The following is a 24,979-nucleotide window of genomic DNA, read 5'->3' on the forward strand; positions in this document are numbered from 1 at the left end:
CAGAGTCATTTACTTTATTAGGCTTTTTTATTGAAGTTATAGGACAGACAGAACAATGGAGTAAAACCACAAGAAACATTAAGAAAGACATTTAAATGATTGCACGTAGAACATTTTACTGCGTTTTACACATTTGCTCTTGAGTTGGAGACTGAGGCCACCCATCCTCCTTCCTGTCTGCATCTGCATCTGCAACACACAAGACCTCTGTAAGACAAACCAGCACTCATGTAACACAATCCATCTCGCTGGTCTCCATAAAGGTAATAAACCCACCCTGTTCCACATGTGAGTGACTTTTAATTAATGTGCCAACAACAATAACAGTGGTGCCTTTAATCAAGTGCGTCAGTCACCCATCAGTGTCTCTTTTTACTAGCTTGTAACGGATGTAAACAACATACGTTTGTATCGAGTCAGTTCATGAAAACCGTTCACAGAACCACACCTCCTCTAACATGCACTTGTCCTCCTTCACCATTCTCACTTTTAAACTATGAATTGTGAGTTTTTAAAATTAGAAAGTGTGGTGAATAAGCCTTCACAGTGAGACATCCTGAAAGTCCCCCAGACGCCAATATTAAATATGTAATATCTGAATATTGATATAATTGTTTGACATTTCAGAAGCCATGCGTTTGTATAAACTGTCAAAAATGTAATTATTAAAAAACTAGATACAGTAGTTATTTTATTACCAAAAGCTGTTTTCACCAGGAAAAGGTGTTTGTTACAAAATACGACATGAATAAATTATAATATAATTAATACATTTATATTTTTAGAAGTTTGAGGTTCCAACTCAACTGTTGAGATAACAAGCTAAAAATGTAAAGTAGTAAATCATTTTGAAAGCATCTCTAAATATAGACTCACTGGGACATACTTCATGTATAAAACCAGGACTTAGTACCCCATTATTCTGACTCAATAATTAAAATGTTGACATGTATTGTATTTGTGTGTATGTTTTACATCAACAAGAGGAGACTAGATATTTGAAACACAAGTCCCAACACCTCGTGCGTCTGGTAGTAAAAACCCTCAGTGGTGAATATTACAGCAGTTACCCGTCTCTGCGTCTGGTCTATCAGGAACATCGAAAACCTCTGAAAACAAACAGCTCAGGTGTTTACGACGTTAGGACTACGAGACAAACAAGAAGACAGAGAGGTGACCTTTAGATGGGACTGACCTGGGATTGTTCCGAGTTTGGAGTTATTAAAGAACTGCTTGGGGCAGGTTCTGGACAGCATCTCGGAGCTTCCTCCCAACCCCCAGAATCTGCTCTTGGGAGAGTCCAGCAAAGAGACCTTTGGAGAGTCCAGCAGCTTCTTGGGAGAGTCCAGGAGCATCCGGGGAGAGTCCAGCAGCTTCCGGGGAGTAACCAGAAACTTCTTGGGTGAGCTGAGGAAGTTGGAGGTGTCCGTGGTGATGGAGAAGCCCCTCTTGGTGGGGGTGCAGGGCGATGAGGGCTTGTCCACCTCGGCCTTGCTCTTCCCCTTCAGCTTGATGGCTCTGCTCTTCCACTTGCTGATCTCTTCCTGCTGACTGGACACCAAGCTGATGTGACAGGGGGACAGATATCAGAGGACGACTAAAAGAAGCCGCGAATCGCATCAACCGCCCGAGCGGTTCCACCCTCAAACGGGTTCATCTCACCTTTCCAGCTCGGTTATTTTCAGTTGAAGCTGTTTGACTTCCTCCTCCAGTTTGGTCTTCTCCAGCAGAGTGCTGGTCTTGATCACTAAACCTCTGGGGTTGGTCAGTCTGGCATGAAGGTCCTCACCCTGCAGGACTGAAGTCAACACGACGACACCATCACGACAACGCTTTTGTTTTGAAAAGGCACAGCTTTTTGCTGCGTTCAAGCCGAGCGTTCGCACTACTCCGGCACCGGTTGACGCCGTCGTAGTTTGAAAACGGCGAGGTTGCGTTTAAGCCCTGCAGACGCCCACATACGCTCCTTGATTGGGTATCTTAATTTTGTTCTCATAATTATGTCCATTTGTAAATTAATATTGGTGAGGTTATTATCAGATAACCACTCAGCTGCAGGCAGAATAACTACATTTCCATAGGACACAGACTTCTGACTTACATGATTCCTCTCCTTCCTGCTGTGATTTCCTCAAAGTCTCCTTGAGCTTCCTCACGGACTCTTCCTTCTCCTTCAGCACTGTGCTCATCTTCTGGATCCTGAGAACAGAAACCTCTGGTGAGATCGACCAGATCAAACATTTCTAACATGACAGTGAAGCCTTTTTCACCGCTGAAGTCAATACATCGGACATAAACCAAAGGGCTCTCACTCTTGCTTGTGGTTATCAGACGCTGAACTCAACTCCACCTCCACTTTGAACAGTTTACTCCGGAGTTTTTCCAGCTCAACAGCGCTGGGTGATGCATTTTTCTAAAGCAGAAAAAGACAAATATCATGAATACGGCAGCTGTTGAAGTATGACAATACGCCTCAGAGTGGGAGAGAGAGAAGAGGCTCCTGGGGACTGAAGATGAAATGTTGAAGTGAACCTCAGACTGCCGCAGTTTGCTCTTGAGGGTTTGGATCGCGCCGTCCTTCTCATCGACCTGTGCGCGGCTGTCCTGCAGCTCCGTCTGCAGCAGCTGGGTGGCCTGTTTGTGGTTGGACAATCTGCTGCTGGCTTTGACCTGAGCCTCCTCCAGCTGCTCAATGTGTACACACAGAGCCTGAAAAACACAAACACGTCCGTCAACATCTGCAAGAAGGCATTTTGAGAGGAGACCTTGGAGGCAGGTGCTGCGCGTAGAGACGGGTTAGGGAGAGACTAAATCAACTGGCCTCTGGAGCTTTTATTAAACGTCAGTCATTATATACAACAGTGTGTGTTTAAGATGACTTTAACGTGCGTGCTGGCCCGTCACAAACTGGAAGATGGGTCATGTAATGAAGTGACTCTTCTTCTTCAGGTATAGTGATTGATTCAGATCTGCTTACAGCTTCGGATTCTAATAAAACTGCATGTAAGACAAACGTGAAAAACTGATGCATTAGACATACTTTGAGTCTTTCTTCAGCTTGCTGGAGCTGAAGCAGAAGTTGCTGGTTGTCCTTCAGCAGGGCGAGCTCTGTTTTCAGAGGAGCTCCCTCCAGCAGAGTGGAGGTCTTACTCTTCTCCTCTCGGAGCCGAGAGTCCGCCTGAGCCTCCAGCAGCTTCAGCTCCTCACACAGACCGTTGTGCTCTTCCATGATGGCCTGCAGGAGTCAGGAGGATTATACGACTCAACAAAGACCAGCAACATCACTGAGATACATGCACTGAGCAGAACAAGCAGTGCCCTGACTTTAGTACAGTGAATGAAGACATCAAGTTATGGCCATAAATCATTACTAGGACTCGCTGAATGTGTTACTGTTATGACTAACAATTCTTTGTTCCGATTGGCTGGAAGGTGTCCAATAAATTGTAACAAACCAGGCGGCAACCTCCAGTTCTACCGAGTGAAGCCGATGTGGAAGTGTCTTAAAACGTGCATTCTCTCTACTGTCCATCAGGGGGCGACTCCTATAGAAGTCTATGAGAAAATGACTACTTCTCTCTTGATTTATTACCTCAGTAAACATTGTATAACATGGGTTTATGGTCTCAATCTCTAGTTTCAAGTCTTCTTTAATACAGCACGACAGGTGAGTGAATGTTAAAGACTACCTGCAGGGTCATCTTCCTGCTGTGCTCCATCGCAGACCTGTGGTCCAGCTCTCCGCTCAGGATGCCGTCCAGCCCGCTGAAGCCGAAGGGCTGGCTGGTGAAGACGGCCTTCAGCTGCCCCACGAAACTCTCTCTGGCTCGCATCTCAGCCGACAGCTCGCTGGTGTAGGAAGCTATGTTGGCCCGGAGCTTCCCATACACGCTGGACATTTTCTAGGAAGCCCAAACATCATCATAACGGTCATCATAATGGTTTGAATACAGTAATGTTGAAAACATAATGAGGAATATGACACAATCACATGTAATCCAGAGGTCCTGTCTCATTGAATCCTGCCCTTACTCTGGATTACGTAATTTACTAAACGTCTCATTTGAACTGGATGTATTTCTCTAAAGGGGGCGGGGTGATTTTAATGTAATGTGAAATCCCAAAGCTCACCTGCAGATAGAGCTGCCTCTTGTCCAGCAGCTCGGTCAGCCTGCCGTCCCACGGCGCGTGGAGGTCCTCGTCTTTGAGCGAGTAGCGGGGTGCCTGCGCTCGGCACAGCTGCAGATCCTGCAGACGCCTCTCCTCAAAAACGGCCAAATCTTTCTTCACCAACAGCTCGAACAGATTCCTGTAGCCCTGCGCTCGCACCTGCAGGTGCTCCTGTGGAGGCACAGAGCAGGAGGTTATCAGCTGATCGAGAGAGGAAGACGACGACGACAAAGGGTTTGATATTTACCGGAATGTTTCCCAGAGTCCGAGCTGTCTGCAGCTGCAGCTGACACACGGCGCTGTAGGCGTCCATGGTGGGTTTTGGTAGACCGCTCAGGTGCTTCAGTAAACACTGCATCTTGTCCGGGGCTGTGGAGTTGTACTTGGAACAATTGTCGATGAAGGTTTGGAATCTTCCAAAGGCCTCCTGCAATGATACGAGTTCAGTGGCATCAGAGATGTGTTGAACTGGTGCGGTAGAAGGTCTTTGCCTTTCAGCTGCTCATAACTAAAATAAATAAATCCATTGGTGACGTTACCTGCAGCTGCCCATCAGAGTCCTGCAGCCGGGACGCCGCCGCCTCCTTGACTCCACTGGTGCTCTGATCCAAACTGCTCAACTGCTCTCTGAGGGCTGAGATGGTCGCGTTCGCTTCGCCGAGCAACTGAAAGGAAAAATAATAATTATGCAAATAAGACATTCATATATACATATGGCTCTTCTCCAACTCAAGCTTCATCAATATTTGAATCTGCCTGTTCAGATGTATCTGCATGCTGACAAGACGAGAACCACCACTAGAGTGAGATTTGATCATGTTTTATTCATACGAATAAAACAAGTTGGCCGACACAGGTTTTTAGTGTCAACGCAGCAGTTTTAGGATCTCTGAGTCTGAACACGGCACGATGTCTGTCTGATAACATTTGAAAATGTCTTGGTACAGATCATCCATCACCTCTTCACCATTGTTTACATAAAACTTTCTTAACTCGACTACAATGGCATTCATCTATCATATCAAGCTACTGTCCAAAGTGCATCTCAGGTTTTCTTAACAAAGCTTTCTGCAGCTTATTTAAGGGAAAGTTTTCCAGTTTCAAACTAAAAGTATGTTAAACTGTTCCTTTAAGTCTTTGTCAGTGAATGATTTGGACCTACCGTTTGTTGCCGCTTGATCTCTTGTTCGTCTCTCTCAGCTTGCTGCTGTGATTCCAAATACACCTCCTTGTATGAGCCCTGCTGTTTAAAGAGAACAGAAATGAACACAGAGGTGCTTTGAAGCGGCCGGCTTACCCAAGTTACTGTTCAAGAATACCAACGACTTCATGGTAGTGCAAAAGTACCATCTCCATCCTGCCTTCCAGCTCTGCTTTGAGCTGCTCCTCCTCCCGTCTCAGAGCCTCCAGAGTCTCCTGCAGCTGATCTCTCTCCTCGCTGAGAGACGTCACTCTGCACAGCAGCTCCTCCTCCTCCTCTGTGGAGGTCTGACCGCTGGCTTCCTTCTCAGAGAGCAGACCGACTCTCTCCGCTTCAACGAGCTCCAGTTTCTCAGTTAGAGTCCTCATCTGTGAGGAAGGGAGCCGTTAGAAGGAATCGTGTGAAGTGTCTCTTTGACTCTAGTCTCCAGCTTTCGTTACATTAGGTCGGCCTTTAAGAACAAAGGACGCAACGATTCTTTTTCTCTTCCTGATGCAATCTGACGTGCATTTTGTCAGTCGGATCTCAGCTCGTTTTTTTTATTTGTATTTGCCGTGTTATTGCACTGTGTCAGAGCTACGCTGAATGGCGGCATGGCAGATTATAATCATTTACAAATTGAGTCTCAAAATGACCTAACTATAAAACTAACTGATGAAAACAAAAAGGCAACTCGTTGTCACAAACCTCCGTCTGCATGGTCTCCATCCTGTCCTCCAGCTCTGCTCTGAGCTGCTCCTCCTCCCGTCTCAGAGCCTCCAGAGTCTCCTGCAGCTGATCTCTCTCCTCGCTGAGAGACGTCACTCTGCACAGCAGCTCCTCCTTCTCCTCTGTGGAGGTCTGACCGCTGGCTTCCTTCTCAGAGAGCAGACCGACTCTCTCTGCTTCAACGAGCTCCAGTTTCTCAGTTAGAGTCCTCATCTGTGAGGAAGGGAGCAGTTAGAAGGTTCCTCCCGCTCTGAAAACAAGTTTCATAGACGCACGTTCTTGCAAAGTGAGGTGTTAAGACACTAACTTGTTGATCCAAACAGCGTTCCTTCTCCTGAAACAGTTTGTCCAGATCAGAGTTCATCTGCTTCTGTTCACACAGCTCCTCTTGGAGTGACTTCACAAGTTCTTCTGTTGTGGAAGCCTTAAAACAAAACGTAACTTTAGCCAGTCAAATATGAAGATGCGTCATCAGGAGATCAACAGTTGTATGAGTGTTTGTCGATTAGGGATTTCTTTAGCAGAGAGCCCTACAGATAAGTTGGAGTCCCTTTTGATGTCCGGTTGCCTCACCATATCCATGCTCTGCTGCAGATCATCTTCCAGCCGCCTCCTCTGCTCAGTCACAGTCTGCAGAGACGTGTTCAGCTGTGCGATCTGGTGAAGCAGATATGAGGCCGTTATTCATCCTCCAGATAATTTACAAACCATCCAACCACAGAGGACATTTTTAACGTGACATAGGAAAGAAATGGAAGGAAAGGTGTGGATTCCACAGTAATGGGAATTTATTAAAGCCAATGTTACAAATGTAGCAACAAGCAGAAAGTGAGTTTGGTGCATTTGAAAACAAAAACTGATGAAAACGAAGGGCAACTCGTTGTCACAAACCTCAGTCTGCATGGTCTCCATCCTGTCCTCCAGCTCTGCCCTGAGCTGCTTCTTCTCATGTCTGAGTCCCTCCAGAGTCTCCTGCAGCTGATCTCTCTCCTCGCTGAGAGACGTCACTCTGCACAGCAGCTCCTCCTTCTCCTCTGTGGAGGTCTGACTGCTGGCTTCCTTCTCAGAGAGCAGACCGACTCTCTCTGCTTCAACGAGCTCCAGTTTCTGAGTTAGAGTCCTCATCTGTGAGGAAGGGAGCCGTTAGAAGGAATCGTTTGAAGTGTCTCTTTGACTCCAGCTTCAGATTTAAACAGTTTATAATCCAACTACATCATAGACCAGCTCTGGTCCATGTTTACTTCCTGTCAGCTGATGTCATTCACAAACACTGTAACAGGAAATAAACTGGGAAACATTTTCAATGTTTACAGCTGTGAAATAGTCCATCACAACTGCCATAGTACTGTACTGTTTGCAGCCCTACCGAGGCTATTTCATAGAAGTATTGCAAGCGGCCACAAACCTCCGTCTGCATGGTCTCCATCCTGTCCTCCAGCTCTGCTCTGAGCTGCTTCTTCTCCTGTCTGAGTCCCTCCAGAGTCTCCTGCAGCTGAGCTCTATCCTCGCTGAGAGACGTCACTCTGCACAGCAGCTCCTCCGTCTCCTCGCTGTGAGTCTGAGCGGCGGTCAGACCGTCTCGCTCCGCTCGAACACTCTCGAGCTCCTCAGTCAGCTTCTGAATCTGTCAGGACAGAATGGAGACATGAAAATGAGTCTAAAAATCAGTTGAAGAGAGGTCCGCCAGCATTAGACAGCAGGTTCTCTCTGTGTGTTCTTTATGTATGTGAATGTAGTCCTGCCTGATTTTGGAGCTCTTGCAGTTGGAGTGAAATCTCTGCATCACTCCCATCTCTTGATCTGCCCTCCAGCTCGGCCTTTTGACTCCTCAGCTCGTTGAGCTCCTCTTGTAGAAGTCTGACCTTCTCCTGAGACGCCCTCAGCTCCTCCTGGTTCTCGATCATCTGAAAGAGATTCACCACCACGTGAGTGAAGGAGGGAAGATCTCCTCTGTGCAAAGTCACCAAAAAAGAAGTGTGCAACAACAGAGGACTTCACTGAGAGCACAGAGCCCTGAGCCCAATGTCCACAGTTCTGAAATCACATGTTCAACTATCACATGTGGGTTGAACAGTTTTGGCCATAAAGCTAAAAATCTGAACTGTAAATTACATTGAATGCTTAATTAGAACGATTTAGGGAATAAAGAACTCACCAGTTCTACATTTTCTTGCAGGTCAGACTTCAACTGGCTCACCTCCTCCTGAGTTTTCTCCAGACGCTCCTCTAGCTGTTGGATCTGAAGCACAATTAAAGTTTTCATTATTACTCAAAGTGTCTTCATCGAGTACCGTATGTAGTTTGCAGCTCAGTGCAGCGAGTTGTTTCTTGCTTTCTTCAAGAGTTTCTGTTCAGTGTTCGGGGACAAATTCCCAATGAAGTAAAATGGAACTTAAGACGTGAAAATGTCCCTGTGGTGTGAGAACGAGAGTAAGTGAGTGACGTGATCAAACCTGCAGAGCAGAGCAGTCGTCCTGCTCGTCCTTCAGCGACTGAGGCTCAGAGCTGAGCTGCTGCTGCTGTAACTCACACTGCATCTGAACAACAAAGACAGAACAATATTCCACCGTTAGGACTGTAAATGAGGACTTTCTGTTAAGATCTCACTCTTCTCCTGCAGATTGAATACATATTTTCTACTGTATACAGACTGTTTACATGCATGCACACAAATACAGATAAATCAGATTAAAACAATAGTTTGATTTAACTACACAGGGCTGTTCACAAGAGCAGAATTCTTATCAAATCAGATTTTCTGAGACATTTGAGTTTGTGTCTACATTTTATGAACGATTTAGACGATGTGCATGTTAGTCTTCAGCCTGTAAACACATGTAAAGAATACCGGGTCCTGGCAGGTGTGTTACCCCAAGAACCAGGACCAGATTTCAGTGATAGTTCCTGGGATATAGCCACATGTCAAGTTAAAAGATGTATCCCTGAGCTCTTACCGTCTCCATCCTGTCCTCCAGCTCTGCTCTGAGCTGCTTCTTCTCCTGTCTCAGAGCCTCCAGAGTCTCCTGCAGCTGAGCTCTCTCCTCGCTGAGAGAGGTCACTCTGCACAGCAGCTCCTCCGTCTCCTCGCTGTGAGTCTGAGCGGCGGTCAGACCATCTCTCTCCGCTCGAACACTCCCGAGCTCCTCAGTCAGCCTCTGAATCTGTCAGGACAGAATGGAGACATGAAAATGAGTCTAAAAATCAGATGTTCTGTTGAAGAGAGGTCCGCCAGCATTAGACAGCAGGTTCTCTCTGTGTGTTCTTTATGTATGTGAATGTAGTCCTGCCTGATTTTGGAGCTCTTGCAGCTGGAGTGAAATCTCTGAATCACTCCCATCTCTTGATCTGCCCTCCAGCTCGGCCTTTTGACTCCTCAGCTCGTTGATCTCCTCTTGTAGAAGTCTGACCTTCTCCTGAGACGCCCTCAGCTCCTCCTGGTTCTCGATCATCTGAAAGAGATTCACCACCACGTGAGTGAAGGAGGGAAGATCTCCTCTGTGCAAAGTCACCAAAAAAAGAAGTGTGCAACAACAGAGTCAACCGACTCCCATCAAGAAGCAGGGAAGTCGTGCGCCGTCTCATTACTAGAGCTAGAACAGGAAAAGCTACACTATTAGCAAGTACTGAATAAAGTATTCTGTATTGTTACTAGTATAGCTTTTTTCAGATATTAAAATGAATTATTTTAAAACTTAAGTAAGCACAGAGGTATTATAGTAATATAGTTTTCCAGATGCATTAAGAAAACGCTTACCAGTGTTTGCAGCTCCTCCATCGGTGCCCTCATCTCATCGGGTGAATCCTCCTGTTTGGTCTCCAGCTGTTTGATCCGCTCCTTGCGTTGTCGATTCTTCTCCAGGGCCGTCCTCAGCTCCTCCTGATTCTCAATCATCTGTTTGGTAAAATAAAGAAGTGTATATATATATATATATATATATATATATATATATATATATATATATATATATATATATATATATATATATATAATTTCTTTCTTGACATCTAGAGACAAAAACAACCAGCAGAGGCCCAACACAGCTGATGATTTAAAATGTTTGCATTTTAAAACCTGGACTCACCATCTCCACGTTTTCCCGCATGTCTGTCTGCAGCTGGTCTCTCTCGGCAGTGAGCGCTGTGACTGTAGAGAGCAGCTTCTCCGTCTCCTCAGCAGAGCTCCTCTGCTCAGACAGGAGAGCGTCCTTCTCCTCTCGCACGCACTGAAGCTCCTGTGACAGACTCAGCATCTGTTGGATTAGACTTGATTCAGACTCCTTCTGCTCAGCGAGGTTCACCAGATCTGAGCTCTTTCCTCTCTGCTCTTGGAGCTCGTCTTGAAGAGATTGTAGAAGAAGTTGTGTCTCTGCAGCCTAAAAATAATGCAAATAAAAAAAAACTATAAAGTCGTTTTGAAGAGGGACACTAAGAAGCCTTTTTAGGCAGAAAAACTCAAAGTAACAGCTGGGGAAGAGTTGACATTGAGCAAGCGCTGTGAACTACAAAAAAGGATGGGAACAACTCTCAGGGAAGCAACGCATTAACCCACCATCTCCACGTTCTCCTGAAGGTCCCTCGTCAGCTGGTCTCTCTCGGCGGTGAGCGCTGTGACTGTAGTGAGCAGCTTCTCCGTCTCCTCAGCAGAGCTCCGCCGCTCAGACAGGAGAGCGTCCTTCTCCTCCCGCACGCACTGAAGCTCTTCAGTCAGCTCATTCAGCTAGACGTATCCAAATAAATAAAAACCTCCAGGTTACATTTATGGTATCACTACACGTTTCAATGCTTGAACAAACAACAACAACCAGAGAAAAGACGACAGCAAAAGGTCTCTGATTTGACAAGGACTGCCGCCATGTCCAAGTCTTCAAGTAATCCAACAATCAGGTCGTATCTAATTTAAGTAATCCTTCATCAGCTGCTGCATCTCTTTCAGCTTTTCTTCCAGTGACGCTCTGTGTCGCTCACTCAAAAGACTTTGTGGTGGGATCGGGACATCCCGATCATATTCCTTTACTATTGTACTCCAATCTGATCATTTAAAAACTGATCTGAAAAGTTTAAGTGGAAGAATGCGACTCCTGAAGTTGAAGTGAAACAGAAGTGTTTCAGATGCCCCATCTCAACCCGACACTGTCCTCAAGAGGATGTTTGGAGGACTCACCTGCTTCGTCAAATGGTCCACCTTCTCAGGAAGAGTCTGGAATGAGGCCAGCTCCTCCAGCTGAGCTCTGAGGGCTCCTTCTGCTTCATGAGACGCAGTCAGCTCTCGGTTCAGCTGGGCCACGGTTCTCTCCAACTCCATGCTGTCTATCAGATCTGGAGACAGAGTACATACATTAATCACTTCTCTAATAGACCTCATTTGCAAGACTCCCCGACTTTAAAAACATACTTTTTGGGACGTTTCCGTCGAGCAGAGTGGTGAGCTTCGTGTTCTCGTCAAATGCCACGCTCAGCTCTTTTTGGAGATCGCTCTGCATCGCTCTGAAGCGAGACTTCTCTTTCTCCAGCTGAAAGCACAGGCTGTTCACCTCAGCCTCCATCTTCGAGGAGCTGGCGCTCAGAGTCACCTGGAGAGGGGAATCGTGACGAGAAACGTGAAATTAGTATAACAAATGAATAAAGACGATGGACACGTAGACCAAATAGCAGACCGTGTACTAAACATGTGTCACTATCTCACTGATTACCGATCTAAGCCACCGTTTGCTGGCCAAACTTTCAACATTGGTGTGAAAGCTGTCAATACAAAGTCAAAGACGGCCTGAAAAGCAGATTTGTGTGATAGCACAAATGTGATTTTAGTAGAATGCAGCAGCTATTTAATTTACCCGAACTGTGTTTTAATAAACAGATTTTCAGACTTCATAATTGTGTCGTGTGTTAATCCCGCTCACATTCATCTCCTCCACAGCGATGTTTTTGCTGCGCAGGTGGGCCCAGTCCTTCTTGGTATCTCTGCTGAGCCCCTCAGCGTCGTCCAGAGAGCGGCGGAGCGCCGCCACCTCCTGCACCAAGTCCTTACCGCTCTGCAGGGAGGCAACACGGCAGTTAGCTTAGCCTGCTTAATGGCACAGACCGTCACCTGCTTAACTATTCGATCAGCTCAACTGCTTTAGGCTCTTACACTTCAAAACCGTTTCTACTTCAGCTTCAACTGACCGCACAGACATGTATTACAGTAAAGTAATGTTGTTTTATAGAGCAGCATAGTGTAGAGTAGGTGCAGGTGTAGTAATGGGACCGGAATTCTTTTATTCTGAATGATCAAACTTGCTTCGGCAACACTGAACCATGCCAGTGAAACTATTTTGAATATAAGTGACGGGAAATGAATCAGTTTGTAAAGAAATCCATTCGGAATTCAGTCATTTTCCAGCAAACAAAAAGATTTAAAGATTTGGGTGAAGTAAGTAATTTGTAACCAGAGACGGCGCACTAAAGACTAGCAGCACACACAACCTGCCTGAGGCCCATCTCCGCTAAAACAGTCACTTTATGGACTGGCTTTATGTTTGAAAGGTAATAAGAAAACTATTAAAGAACACATACCATACTCTGAAGTTCCTCTGCAAATTCGGTTTTCTTCTGCAGCTTTTCAGACAGAGTTTCTAGTTTGTTCTTGAAAACACAAACATGTGAAGAGTATTTAACAAAACTGCTCCAATCTTACGGTCTGACTTGTAATTATATGAATATTAAAACATCTTACATTTGTAAATCAACCACTTCTTCCTCATTATCTTAACATGAACTGAACATTCTGAAGGAATTCTTACCTGAAGCTCCAGGCACTGGAGTTCAGAGGATTCGACGGTCCTCTTCAGTTCAGCGATTTCGTTTTGCAGCTCATTCTGTAACATCGCACAAACAGTGTAAATAAAACCCAGTACACCCAACGCTACTGTCCTCTACTTTAAGTGGAGTCTTCATGGAATCAGATCAATTACCTCGTGCTCTTTGCTGATCTCCTCCTCCAGAGATTTGAACTCGTCCATCTCTATTTTCTCCTCCATCTCCGTTGACAGAGCAGCTTTATCTTTCTCCAGACGCTCCATCTGCTCGATGAACACCCCGAGCTCCTGCTTCAGATAGTTTCTCTCAGCCGCCACCGTGTCCTGTAAAAATACAATTTCATATATTTAGGCATTGAAATTGCATTCCTCTAATGTTCTTTGTTTTCACCTCTCGTAGCTTGAATAAATACGGCTCAATTCAACCTCATAGCTTCTATACCCACTGATGTGTTTAGCAGCATGTTGCACTAGTCTCTGTAGTTTTTGTTCTCCCTAAATACAAATAAACAAATCATCCATGTGGAGAAGTTATAAAGCTTTTGTTGCTCTGCATTGAGCAACAAATATATGAAACTCTTCAGAACTCTCTCGTCGTTTGAAAGCCAGATTAACTTTAATTTAATACCTTGTAAGGGAAACAGAACCTTTGATTAAAGTCTGAAAACAACATTATAAACATACATACAGGAGATAACAAGTTAACAGCTTGTTTTGCTGAGTTGTGGGATAAAGTCACAGCCAAGGCGCTCCATTACACATTACCTTCTCTTCAGCCAGAGTCTCACACAGCTGGATGGTCTCTGCAAACTCTTTCCTCATCTGGAAAACAAAGTATGAAGATTAGTACTGAAACCAGCTCACACAACCGAGCCAAATGACCAGCATGCAGAAGGCGCTCCTCTCTTGTGTACTTGTGGATTTCTCCTCTTACTTGGAGGCAAGAGAGCAGGCGTGTTTAGAAACGCAGCACACCTGTTCATCAGCTTCACCCCGAGTGTGGCTCTGTTCCTCCAGCCGTCTCTCCAGGTCTGCCACTCTGAACTCCAACATCTCCACCTTTTCATTGGCCTCCTGTTTCCGCTGTACCTCGGTCTGCAGCTGCAGCTGCAGCTGCAGCTCGGCCATCTTCGGTTCCGCCGTCTGCATCTCCTCCAGGGCCTCCTGTTTCTGCTGGTTCTCCGTTTGCAGCTGAAGCTGCAGCTCAACCTCGGCCGCACTCAGCTCTGCCGTCTGCATTTTCTCCAGGGCCTCAGTCTGCAGCTGCAGCTGCAGCTCCAGCTCGGCCACTCTGCTATCTAAAGTGTCTACCTTTGCCATGGCCTCCTCTTTGTTTTGACTCTCTATTTCCAGCTGTAGCTCCAGGTGGGACACTTTCCCTGAAAGCTTGTGGATACGGTCTGGAGACGAAAAGCCTTTGGGGCTGGAAAAAAAGATAAAACATACGGATGACTAACGTGTGACTAACAGACTACCTACAGACAATCAAACACCGGGGTTTTGTTCCACATACAGCAGCTGGAGTATACAGTAACTAATTTATTGTTGTAGGATGTACTAAAGAGAGTGACGCAGACCGAACTGTACCCAGCATGCCGTTCAACCGCGTAAAAGTCAATAGTGTAGCGAGCGACGGAGTATTTAAATAGTTAAAGCAGCTCTCCTTCAAGTGAAAACTCCTATAACCGTCAGTATAAAAGACTCTCACCTATCTTCAAAGCTTCGAACAGTCACAGAGCTCCGACTCATGTCCATGTCATCTGATGGCTCATCGGGAATCAACCAGTGAGAGTCAAAGTCCTCGTCCTCTGTTGAAACATACCATGTATGCATTTAACTCAGTATCAGTGTGCAAAAATGGGAATTATTAAGTGAATTTGTTATTTGCACGGAGCATGTATTCTACGTGCTCCTCCTTACCTTCACACAGCTCCGTCAGACAGGAGCGGCCTGCTTTTCTCTGATGAGTGAAAGACTCTGCAAAGCTGAGGTCAGATGGACCATCATCACATGCAGACGGAGGGGCAAGTCTGAGCATCTTTCCTCCCCACGTTACCCTGCGTTTTGGCCTCTTAAAAAAAAAAAAAAAAAACAGGAAGAGAGTCATTACAGCTATGATACTCAAGAGAAAGCTGTGCTCCAACTACAGCGTTATTTTGGCTCATAGTCACCTTTCGAACGGGAACCAGGTTGGAGCTGCTGACCAGCAGTTTGGTCAGGTTTCTGATCCTGTCCTCTTGTTCTCTCTGCAGCTGATCCTTTTCTTGGAGCAGCTGGGAGAGAACCTTCTTCTCCGTCGCTGTGGTCTGAGTGTCTGAAGAGACCTGTAGGGAGGTCACACACACAGGTCAGTGGGTGGGAAGCGCTGTTATAATGGTACTTGCAGTGATCGGCACATGGCTGAAGGAAAAAAGAAAGAGATGACACTTGCCTCGTGAAGTCGTCGTTTGAGGTCTACAATTTCGTTGCGATACCTTTTGAGCAGAGCCCCGTCATCAGACACCTCCGTCACATGAGGGTCGTTCTTCATTTTCTTTGCAGTGCTCGCAAACTAATACAAAGAAAGATTTTGTGAAACATCATCTGCTTCATTTTCTCTCTAATACTTCATGTTTTAAAGTCTGGTATGGCTGCACTTTATGGACGGGCGACATCCAACTGCAAACCTTGCAGAAATGTACAGGGGAACGGAGCTAACCCTATAAAATCTAGCATATTATTCAGCTTTACAATAGGATTGTACAACAAAATATGGAATGTATATATTAAATGTGCATATTTCACCAACCTGCAGAGTGCTGAGCGTCTCTTCCAGAGCGACCGGAGTGATGGTGCAGATGATGACTGTTTTAGCGTTTCCACCCAAGGAGTTCTGCAGGATGCGGGTCAGCTTACTGTCTCTGTAGTTGGTGAAACTCCTGAAGAGAAAGAATGGGATAAGCAAATGTCAGCGAACTGATGTTCAACCAGGCGTCAACCTCCGGTTCTGAAAAGTGAAGCCTCTCGAGTGAAGCCGGCATTCTCTCTAATGTCCACCAGGGGGCGACTCCTCTGGTTGTATAGAAGTCTATGAGAAAATGACTCTACTTCTCTCTTGATTTATTACCTCAGTAAACATTGTAAACATGAGTTTATGGTCTCAATCTCTAGTTTCAAGTCTTCTTCAATACAGCATGATGTTCATTTAGTAAATGATGGTCCATTTAGAGTCAAACAGACCATAAAGCAGGGGATGCTTTAGGGCGGGACTACATCACTCCTCCACAGTCCAAATGTTTTTCTCTCATCCAATAAGAGTCTGAAGCAATTTCAGATTGACGAGGGAGACCACTTACTCAGTTTCATCATTTATAGCTCTGAGGAGTAAATTAAACAAATAGTTCTTTTGTGGAAATACTTTCATTATGGGAGTGAGATGACAAGATCAACATGAATGTCATGTCTGTGGGCTAAATGCAGAGCATTGCAACGCTGATGAATCAGAAGATGAAAATATGTGGTACAGAGTAAAACTCAGACTGTTATTGGAGGATACATTATTAATATATTAATAGTTATGTTCAGACAAGCAGATACGTCTTCGCAAGTATATGTCGTTTACTTACTTCTGGCTTTCATCGGTCAGTTTCTTGATCACTTGGCCGAGCGTCATCAGGCTGCGATTGATATTGCAACCTTCTTTGAAACGTGTGCCTGGGACATCAGAACGGATGGATTACTGTAACGTATAGACTGTAGTGTGCGATCAGTGAACGAACATGTATCCATGTGTCCATGAACTCCATCTTACCTTCAGCTCCGGTTTGACCTGCTCTCTCAGATCCAGCCAGATCAACTAAGTTCTAGAAGATCAAGCAAACGTACCGGTGAACAAATAACAACACAAACAATAAAACAAGCCAATGAAAAGAAAAGAGCTAGCTTACCAAATGAGACACAATAATGGCTCCATCTGCATTTTCACCCGATGCAGAGTCGCTTTCTCTTTCTCTGCTTTCCAGGATCTAAGAAGAACCAAATCATGAAGAACACAGATCTCCCAGAATCCTACATGTTACTTACTACGCGTTGCGGCATTGCTTACCATTCGGAAAATGGTGTGCGAGCGGCTGCTCCGCTCATTCATCTTAGTCTTTCCATAGTGGCGGTTCTCTGCGGGGACAGACGGTGCAGAGAACACATTGGTTGTTACACACAGTCAGCAGTGTAAAACCTGTAGGGATCAGTCTCATGTTCAGTGATCTCAGATCTTACTTTCTCCTTTTCGAATCCAGGCCAGAGCTTGTGCAGGATTCGTAACCAGCTCCTCAGTCAGGTCAGCCACGTAGATGTTTTTCTGCATGTTTTTCAAGACACAAACACAATAAATCACCTCTTAAAAAAGGGACTCTGCTCTGGTTTCGTCTACAAATGTCTTTGTGTTGAGATTATTTAGACTCTAAGCTCCAAAAACACAGGATCCTACACTTCCCATAGTAACTCTGTTATAATTCTCCAAAAGCCCAAGCTGAGATGTCATGATGGCTGACTATTGAGTATAAAGTCGCCCTTTAGAAATGAATGGGTCAGTTTCTATTTTATGAATTTACTCTTGAACACTTACATTGATTCCCTCTCTGACTTCCAGAGGTTTTCTCTTCCAGCTGTCAACGAGCAGATCACTCACAGTTTCATTGTAGATTTCCATGTAAGAAACCCTCAGAAGGAACTCCTTTTTTGAACACTTTTGGGCAAAAGAAAAGTCCTTTGGTTAGAAAAAAAACAAAACTGTGATTACACAAAATCAACTGTGGCGTGTTTCAAACCTGATTCAAGTCTTACAGTTGTAATGGTTTGGAAGACGTCTTCCACAGCCAGAGGGATCACGCCATGAATACGATTGCTCCCCATCATGGTGAAAGTCTTCCCTGAAGAAGTCTGCCCGTAAGCGAATATAGTTCCTGTGGATTGAACGCACAATAGGTACACAAAATAAACACCAGCTACAGTGAGCTAATGGAGCAGCGCATTACCAGCAGACAGGTCTCACTGTTTTCCCTTTCTATCACATACCATTATACCCCTGGACAGAGGAAACAACCAGAGGCTTTGCAATGCTCTGGTACAGCTGATTGGTTGTTTCTTCTGCGATGAAAACTCGGTCTGTGAACAACAGAGCAGGAACGTGAACGTACAGTAGGTATCCGTTATGTTATGCTTGCGCAAAATATCTCAAAAGGAGCCACACAATCCAGTGAACACATCTCTCAATCCATGCTGCAAAACATACCGAAGACAAAGCTCTTAGTGGAATTCCCATCATCGATTTGATGAATGGATTTCTTATCAGCCTTCCAAAACAGCTGGACGGGCTCCGCGTTCTCCGACGCAGCGCTTTCTTCCCTGTAACGACGACATAGTCAGGTGACAACGTTTACTGTTGCTCTGTGAGAATTCAGTTGTGGCTGAATTTCTTAAACATTCCCGACGATTTCATGAGGTTTGGAAGCTCAGCAGAAACAAAATGTTTGGAGGAGAAATCAAGCTTCCCATTGATCAATAATATCACAGATTAGAGTCTTGATTCTCAGATTCATTTTGAAATGAGAGTGGCAATCAAGACATGGAAGACAAAACCTTTATTGTTAATTATGTGACACATAACCCACGAGTACATCAGCACACAAGGAATATATTCCGATGTACATTTGCAAAGACACTATTATGACTATTAGGACACTGTTAAAAGCTAACGCTACGTTATAGCATTCATTAATTGGTCGTTAACGTCGGAAATTAAGCTAGCGACCAAGTCCTACGGTTGGTAACAGTTAGTTAGCATTAGCATTAACGCTGGGTAACTTGGCGTTAGCTCCTAACTAACGTTAGCTAACTAAGTACTTGTACTCTAATGGCACAAAACCTACCTTTCAATAAGCGGCCGGACTCGAACACAGACTTTAACTGCCGACTCTTCCGTCATGTTTATATTATGATAGTCCCCCACCAAACGTGTAAAATCTTAATACATATTTCAAAATTGAAATCCAACTGACGCCGACGTACTCGTCCTGTTGTTTTTTCTTCGCTGTTTAAAATTGTCCCGCTTTATTTGGATTGGTGGACGTCATCAGGTGGACGGACCCATATGTGGTTGTGTAAAAAAATAAGTTACGTTTTAGCTACGTTTTTAAAAGATGTATTTTTTTCAAATATTAGGCTGTGTATGAGTGAGTAGATCTGAAATCTAAAAATATTTTTTAAATTCAATTTTCTTTACAGAAAAACCAAGTGACATGGTAGCGACCGACTAGTGACGCGTTAGCTGGCGACTGTATTGTTGGGCGTCATCAAACCGCGTCTAGTGAAGTGTGGAAAACACATGAGAAAGCGGTGGTTGTTGTAGAAGTTAAACGTTTAGTGTACTTTAAAGAATCAGAGCTGTTCACGAATCCCGACGACGTTAATTGATATTCAGGCTTAATCATTTCTAAATGCGGAATAGCTGACAAGTATACAAAAACCTTCTTGGAGTGTATTATCTTGCTTTTGAAATGTCTCTTTTTGTTGTAAACAGGTAAAGTTGCTGTTATTTTCTGCACTAGCTTCCATAGTTTGTCCGTTTGTCACATAACTACATGATCTTAGAGTTATATAGATGTGCGTAGCTTCTGAGATAATAAGTAGAGATAGTTTTCACATCATACAGCAAAAGTAATAAGCAATACAGTTCTCTTTAGAAACCTGTCACATAGAATATATATATATATATATATGATGTGTCATATAATGTCTGATACTGAGAACGTATTATCTGCTTGGACTGAACAATCTGTAACATGTTGCATTCTGTGGTGTTGCTCACAGGTACCTTGGAGAGGAGGAAAGTGAGAGTGTCTCAAAGGAGTCCCGGTCTCAGGCGTTACTGGCTAAGCTGCAGCAGAAGGCAAAAGAGAAGCAGAAACAGAGTAGGAAAGAACGCCCGCCTAAAGAACGGACGGAACAACAAGATGTGAAAAAGAAAAGAAAAGCTGACAAGAACAGCGGTCAAGAGCCTCAACTGCACAAAAAGAGGAAATCAGAAGATGCGGACTCTGATAATCACGATGAGCCTGTCGAAGACGCAAAGAAGAACGAGAAACAGAAGAAGAAGAAGAAGAAAAAGGTTCAGTCAGGTGTGTAATAACTCACATGTTGACACCACACTGGGTAATCTATTCATATCACATCATTCACATGATCGGTGTTATGATATGATGACATTCCTTCACTGTTACATTGTGCGTGTAATCCTTATTGCTGAGCCCTGTACTGTTACGGCCGGTTACAAATTGTGATGTTGCTTCTGCAATACACGTAGATGACAGATGATTCAGTTTGTCTGTCTTTGGGATTTTAGGCATTTCAGTTAAAGATCTGCCAGAAACTCCTGTGACAGAAAGAGACGGACAGGAGGACACAGGAGGAGGAGAAGAAGAGGAGATGGAGACGGAGACAGAAAACGTTACACTAAAAGAAACCGCGGAGAAGACTTCTGCTCCAACTGGATTCACGGTTCTGGGAGGATTCGAGAACAAACCTGTCCAAAAGGTACAGTCATTCGTTTGGTGCTTAAAGGCTCTCCGATAGCTTTAGCATTAAACCTCCAGAGTTTTAGTGTGTGTGTGTGTGTGTGTTCTTCTTTTCTCAGGTACACAGAGTTCTGCCTCAGTGGCTCGCTCAGCCTGATGTGATTCACAGAGACATAAAAAGCAACCTGGTCCCCATCTCTGACCTCCCGGGACTTTCTGCTCTGCTCGTGAAAAAACTGCAAAATAGTGGAATTCAGCACCTTTTTCCAGGTGATGACACTCGGCTGTATTTCTTTACATTCAGCAGCAAGTTTCTAAAGGATCCAGAACCGGCCTGTACATTTTCATTTCATGTTGATGTTAGTTCAAATATGTCTGCTATGTTCCATCAGTGTTATTTGCTTTATTAGTTTGTGATAATAAATCAGATATCCATCTCTGGAGCTGAAAAGTTCACTGTGAAGGGATGTTGTGATTTGAAAAGTCTGGTGTATTGGTGACTACATCCACTTCTCATATGCAGTCTGTGTGTATACACCTGAGGAACAAAGTTCTGAAGAATACTGTCACCTTTTCACCCTTTCACAGTGCAAGCAGAGGTAATCCCGGCCATCTTGGAGAGCGCACAGCAGGGGCTGCTGATCGGACGAGGCGGCTACAAGCCCAGAGATATATGTGTGTCTGCACCGACGGGCAGTGGCAAGACTCTCGCATTTGTCATACCTGTCGTACAAGTGAGCTTCCCTCAAAAAACCTTTCAGCAATGGATTCATACTGTGTGTTTGTGTGTTTGTGTGTTTGTGTGTGTGAGAAGAGAGACTCTCCAGATTACATAAAGACGTTCTCTACCATCAGGTGCTGACGGAGCGGGTGGTGTGTGAAGTCCGGGCGTTGGCCGTGTTGCCGACCAAAGAGCTCGCCCAGCAGGTCAGAACCTTTCAAAACAAAAGTCTGGACACAACATAATCCAGTAATGTTCAGCTCTGTAGTCTGAACACGTTCTTCCTGTGCAGGTTTGCAAAGTGTTCACATCATACGCTGAGGGGAGCTCTCTGAAAGTGGTGATGCTGGCTGGTCAGAAGTCTTTTGCTGCAGAGCAGGCTTCACTCTCAGAACTCAGGTGAGAGGATGAAAGTTGTATTATTGAAACTAAGAAGTATTTATTCCACGATGGCAGATGGTTGTCTTTCTCTTTACCACCACCAAGGGGCACCAAAACCATTAGGAGAATGATTGAACACAGTAATGAATAAATATCAGATCAGGACTTGGTATTTGTACAATACTCACGATAGCTTCTTTTTCTTCCAGAGGGAGCATGAGACGCAGTTTAGCTGACATCGTTGTTGCCACTCCGGGTCGACTGGTCGATCACATCAACAAGAACTCAGGCTTCAGTCTGGAACACCTTAGGTTTCTTGTGAGTTCTTAAAACCTGCGCAACTAAAACCAAATAGCAGAAATAGGTGACATTGTCCACCATCTACCATTGGTGTGCTTTCGTTCTCTCATCCCTCCCAGATCATTGACGAGGCTGACAGGATGATTGACAGCATGCACCAGTCTTGGCTCAGTCAGGTGGTGAAGGCGGTGTACAGATCAGGCGGCGGCGCAGACGTCGGGTCCATCTTCAGGCGGACTGAGCCAGCGTACGTCACAGCAGCCAGGTGAGTGTTTCACACCTGAAGTCTCTTTTCGGTGGATAAAGAAGTAACTCAGATTCTTCTTCATTCAAGCAGAGTTTAATAACGTTTTATTAAAGGAAAAGTTCAAAAATGTTACGAAATATAAATCGTCTTTCCGAGAGTGAGATAAGAAGATTGATGTGTGTTCAGTACAGAGCTGGAGTCAGGACGCGGTTAGCCTAGCTTAGCATAAAGACTGGAAGCAGGGGTAAACGGCTAGCCTGGCTAGCACGTAACTCCTCACAAATGATAATTTTTACATTTCTGTTAAACAATTAGTTAATTGAGCTATTTTGACCTTTGGACCGATGCATCAGCATCAATTTGAGACTGTTTCATAACCAGTTTAAAGTTCTTCACAGTAACTTAAATATAGATAAATCATTATCCGTGTCCCCTCTCAGTCTGTCTCCGCCTCAGATGCCGCTTCAGAAGCTGCTGTTTTCTGCCACACTGACACAGAACCCGGAGAAGCTTCAGCAGCTGGGCCTCCACCAGCCCCGACTCTTCAGCTCCATCCACAGTCACTCCAGCAGCACCACAGCGGCAGCCCTCACACACACACAGGGCGGCTTTGACTTCCCCCAAGGTCTGACGGTAAGAGATGACCGTCTACCTTCAGGGAGGAGGCGCTGTACCGTTGGACAAAGATGATTGAACTTCAGCTCACTTCGTTAATGACTGCACCTTTTTTTTTTTTGGTGTGTGTGTGTGTTTAGGAGTATTACGTTCCCTGTACGTTGAGCAAGAAGCCCCTCCTCATCCTCCACTTCATCCTGCGCATGAAGCTCAGCCCCGTCCTCTGTTTCACCAACTCCAGAGAGACTGCACACAGGTCGGAGAGGGCAACACTGTTTCTGTGTGTATATATATATATATATATATATATATAGTACCTGTTCAGCGTGGCCTGACTGGTTTATTTTTCTTCCTCCTCAGACTTTATCTGCTGGTGCAGCTCTTCGGTGGAGTTCAGGCCGCTGAGTTCTCCTCCCGACTCTCTCCCGCTGAGAGGAAGAAGACGCTGAAGGAGTTTGAACAAGGAAAGATCCAACTGTGAGTCTTGAATGCACACAGTTGTGTTGGAGAATAAGCGACAAACCAAAGTAACGAAAAATCAGCTCCGGCACACTGTCAACATTTACGATACGTCTGTGTTCCAGTACAGCAAACTTCATCAGGCATTTAATTTCAAGTCCATCTACATACTGTACATGCTTTAGAAAGATAAAACACACGGCATCTATTATCCAAAACAACAGTCAGAAAAATTAGCAGTTTGGATGTAAAACAATTTACACACAAGGCAGCAAAACTCCCGCTGTTGTTTCTATGTGCTGTATGTAACGGTAGAGAAAGAGTCAAGCAGTGCATCCACAAAGTAGTCATCATGATCATAGACCTAATGAAGGGAATATATAGATATAGTATTCTCTTAATGTATATTTATTTATTTATTGTTGTGAATTCCTGCAGTGGGCGCTTTAATGAGCAATGAATCAAACTAAAACCTGCAGGTTGATCAGCACAGACGCAGCTGCCAGAGGCATCGACATCAACGGGGTCAAATGTGTTGTGAATTACGACGCGCCGCAGTACATCCGGACGTACATTCACAGGTGAGCCGTCCAATATCCATGTTGTGTGTTGTAGCTCCGTCATATTGTGTCTCTGACTGAGACTTTGTCCCTTTTTTTATTTTTCAGGATTGGAAGAACAGCAAGAGCAGGGAAACCCGGCCTGGCCTTCACCTTTCTGCTGGGAGTACAGGTGGAGCTCTTCTACAGACAAGCATGATTGAATATGGATGATAAGAGTATGAACAGCATAAACAGGATGTAAAGATGCTATGAAACAATATTTGTTTTCTCTTCCCACTCAGGAGAAGAACTTCCTCCAGATGGTGGTGGAAGCAGGAACCCCCGGGATTCAAAAGCAGATCGTTAAACCACAGAACCTGAAGGGCATGGAGGCCCGATATGAACAAACTCTGCAGGAGCTGGCCAACGCCATCAAGGTACCATCTCAAACACAGTCATTCAATGTTGAGACGGTTTCAAAGGTTTCTGTGCATATCTGGTCGTTATGTGATTAAAACTGAACTCCCTTTCAATCATTATTATCAATTAAATGATCATTTTCAATGTTACACTTTAAGTTACTGCGAGGAACTTTTAACTGGTTATGAAACAGTTTAAATTTAACACCGATGCCTCTAAATGATCTGAAGACATCCAGCGAGAAGATTAGGTATTTCTATAAAGTTATTCTTAATGCTCGTCATCGGTTTGGATTCTGGTGAAATCAGACAAAATCAGTAAAATTAGGTTTTTTAAAGAGACTGGTGCTCAAACACTCCCACTTTCGTCCACAGGGACCTCTAGAATCAACACTAAGGGAAAGTTCCTCTAGTAACTTTAAGCCGTTGTTACCATCTTCCACCTCCTGAAAACTAACTGTAGTTTGTCATTTTCATGCAAATCTCATGCAAAGGCCTTTTGTTTGTCTCTACAGGATGAGAGAGCCAAATAACGGAGCAACACCGACTGATCCTCCTCCGAGCGGACGTCTGTGCTTCACGAAGAACACATTTCATTTTGTTTTTCAGCTGTACTTGGAGTTTTTTATGTTGTTTAATAAAACATAAATTGTCTGTGTGGTGCAGCTGGTGATTTAAGCGCCACAGCGCCAGTTCTCAATGTCCATTTCCTTTAAGTGAGGTAATGATTGAGGTGGATAATGGCATTATTTACTAAACGTGAACCTTAGTTTAGCCATCCTTCACATCAGTACGTCTCTGACATATAAGTAGTGTACAGGGGTGAGATTCATATAACTCAGTGTTTTAGGGCCAAAACTACACCAATAAAT

General features: G+C 44.6%; 2 protein-coding genes across 2 annotated transcripts; one reads left to right on the forward strand and one right to left on the reverse strand.

Annotated features, from left to right (window-relative positions):
• Positions 1 to 26: 26 nt before the first annotated feature.
• cenpe (centromere protein E) lies at positions 27 to 18,914 on the reverse strand. Its single transcript, XM_079180806.1, has 49 exons — positions 18,780 to 18,914; positions 18,143 to 18,255; positions 17,926 to 18,015; positions 17,695 to 17,813; positions 17,477 to 17,596; positions 17,128 to 17,209; positions 16,958 to 17,025; positions 16,800 to 16,877; positions 16,664 to 16,715; positions 16,479 to 16,566; positions 15,662 to 15,791; positions 15,305 to 15,424; positions 15,045 to 15,197; positions 14,794 to 14,944; positions 14,582 to 14,681; positions 13,849 to 14,296; positions 13,639 to 13,695; positions 13,030 to 13,197; positions 12,859 to 12,933; positions 12,632 to 12,700; positions 11,977 to 12,108; positions 11,472 to 11,649; positions 11,241 to 11,395; positions 10,629 to 10,796; positions 10,162 to 10,452; positions 9,834 to 9,971; positions 9,367 to 9,528; positions 9,034 to 9,240; positions 8,533 to 8,616; positions 8,235 to 8,318; positions 7,822 to 7,983; positions 7,485 to 7,703; positions 6,971 to 7,204; positions 6,653 to 6,736; positions 6,387 to 6,503; positions 6,059 to 6,292; positions 5,518 to 5,739; positions 5,333 to 5,413; positions 4,710 to 4,835; positions 4,418 to 4,597; positions 4,132 to 4,341; positions 3,690 to 3,902; positions 3,041 to 3,235; positions 2,533 to 2,709; positions 2,313 to 2,413; positions 2,102 to 2,199; positions 1,663 to 1,798; positions 1,196 to 1,563; positions 27 to 189 (listed from the first exon to the last, which is right to left on the reverse strand). The coding sequence occupies exons 1-49, from the start codon at positions 18,833 to 18,835 to the stop codon at positions 116 to 118; spliced, it is 7,167 nt and encodes a 2,388-aa protein (XP_079036932.1). The 5' UTR covers positions 18,836 to 18,914; the 3' UTR covers positions 27 to 115.
• A 315-nt stretch (positions 18,915 to 19,229) lies between these two features.
• On the forward strand, positions 19,230 to 24,753 carry ddx51 (DEAD (Asp-Glu-Ala-Asp) box polypeptide 51). The gene is made up of 16 exons (XM_079180349.1): positions 19,230 to 19,429; positions 19,720 to 20,027; positions 20,252 to 20,442; positions 20,543 to 20,693; positions 21,012 to 21,157; positions 21,279 to 21,350; positions 21,437 to 21,543; positions 21,735 to 21,843; positions 21,945 to 22,090; positions 22,513 to 22,705; positions 22,828 to 22,943; positions 23,048 to 23,164; positions 23,626 to 23,727; positions 23,815 to 23,878; positions 23,991 to 24,125; positions 24,623 to 24,753. Exons 1-16 carry the CDS (start codon positions 19,407 to 19,409, stop codon positions 24,638 to 24,640), a joined length of 1,998 nt encoding a protein of 665 aa, XP_079036475.1. The 5' UTR covers positions 19,230 to 19,406; the 3' UTR covers positions 24,641 to 24,753.
• Positions 24,754 to 24,979: the final 226 nt, after the last annotated feature.

This window comes from Pholis gunnellus (assembly GCF_910591455.1).
Source record: "Pholis gunnellus genome assembly, chromosome: 19".
NCBI classification, from domain to species: Eukaryota; Metazoa; Chordata; class Actinopteri; order Perciformes; family Pholidae; genus Pholis; species Pholis gunnellus.

Excerpts from the sequence above, each read along its gene's own strand:
- ddx51 (XM_079180349.1), top strand. The coding sequence starts at position 19,407 with ATGTCTCTTTTTGTTGTAAACAG. Across the intron at positions 21,351-21,436 it reads CCAAAGAGCTCGCCCAGCAG|GTTTGCAAAGTGTTCACATC; the intron begins GTCAGAACCTTT and ends CTTCCTGTGCAG. Across the intron at positions 22,706-22,827 it reads ACTTCCCCCAAGGTCTGACG|GAGTATTACGTTCCCTGTAC; the intron begins GTAAGAGATGAC and ends GTGTGTGTTTAG.
- cenpe (XM_079180806.1), bottom strand. The coding sequence starts at position 18,835 with ATGACGGAAGAGTCGGCAGTTAAAGTCTGTGTTCGAGTCCGGCCGCTT. Across the intron at positions 15,198-15,304 it reads TCAAACGACGACTTCACGAG|GTCTCTTCAGACACTCAGAC; the intron begins GCAAGTGTCATC and ends ACCTCCCTACAG. Across the intron at positions 3,236-3,689 it reads GCAGGAAGATGACCCTGCAG|GCCATCATGGAAGAGCACAA; the intron begins GTAGTCTTTAAC and ends TGACTCCTGCAG.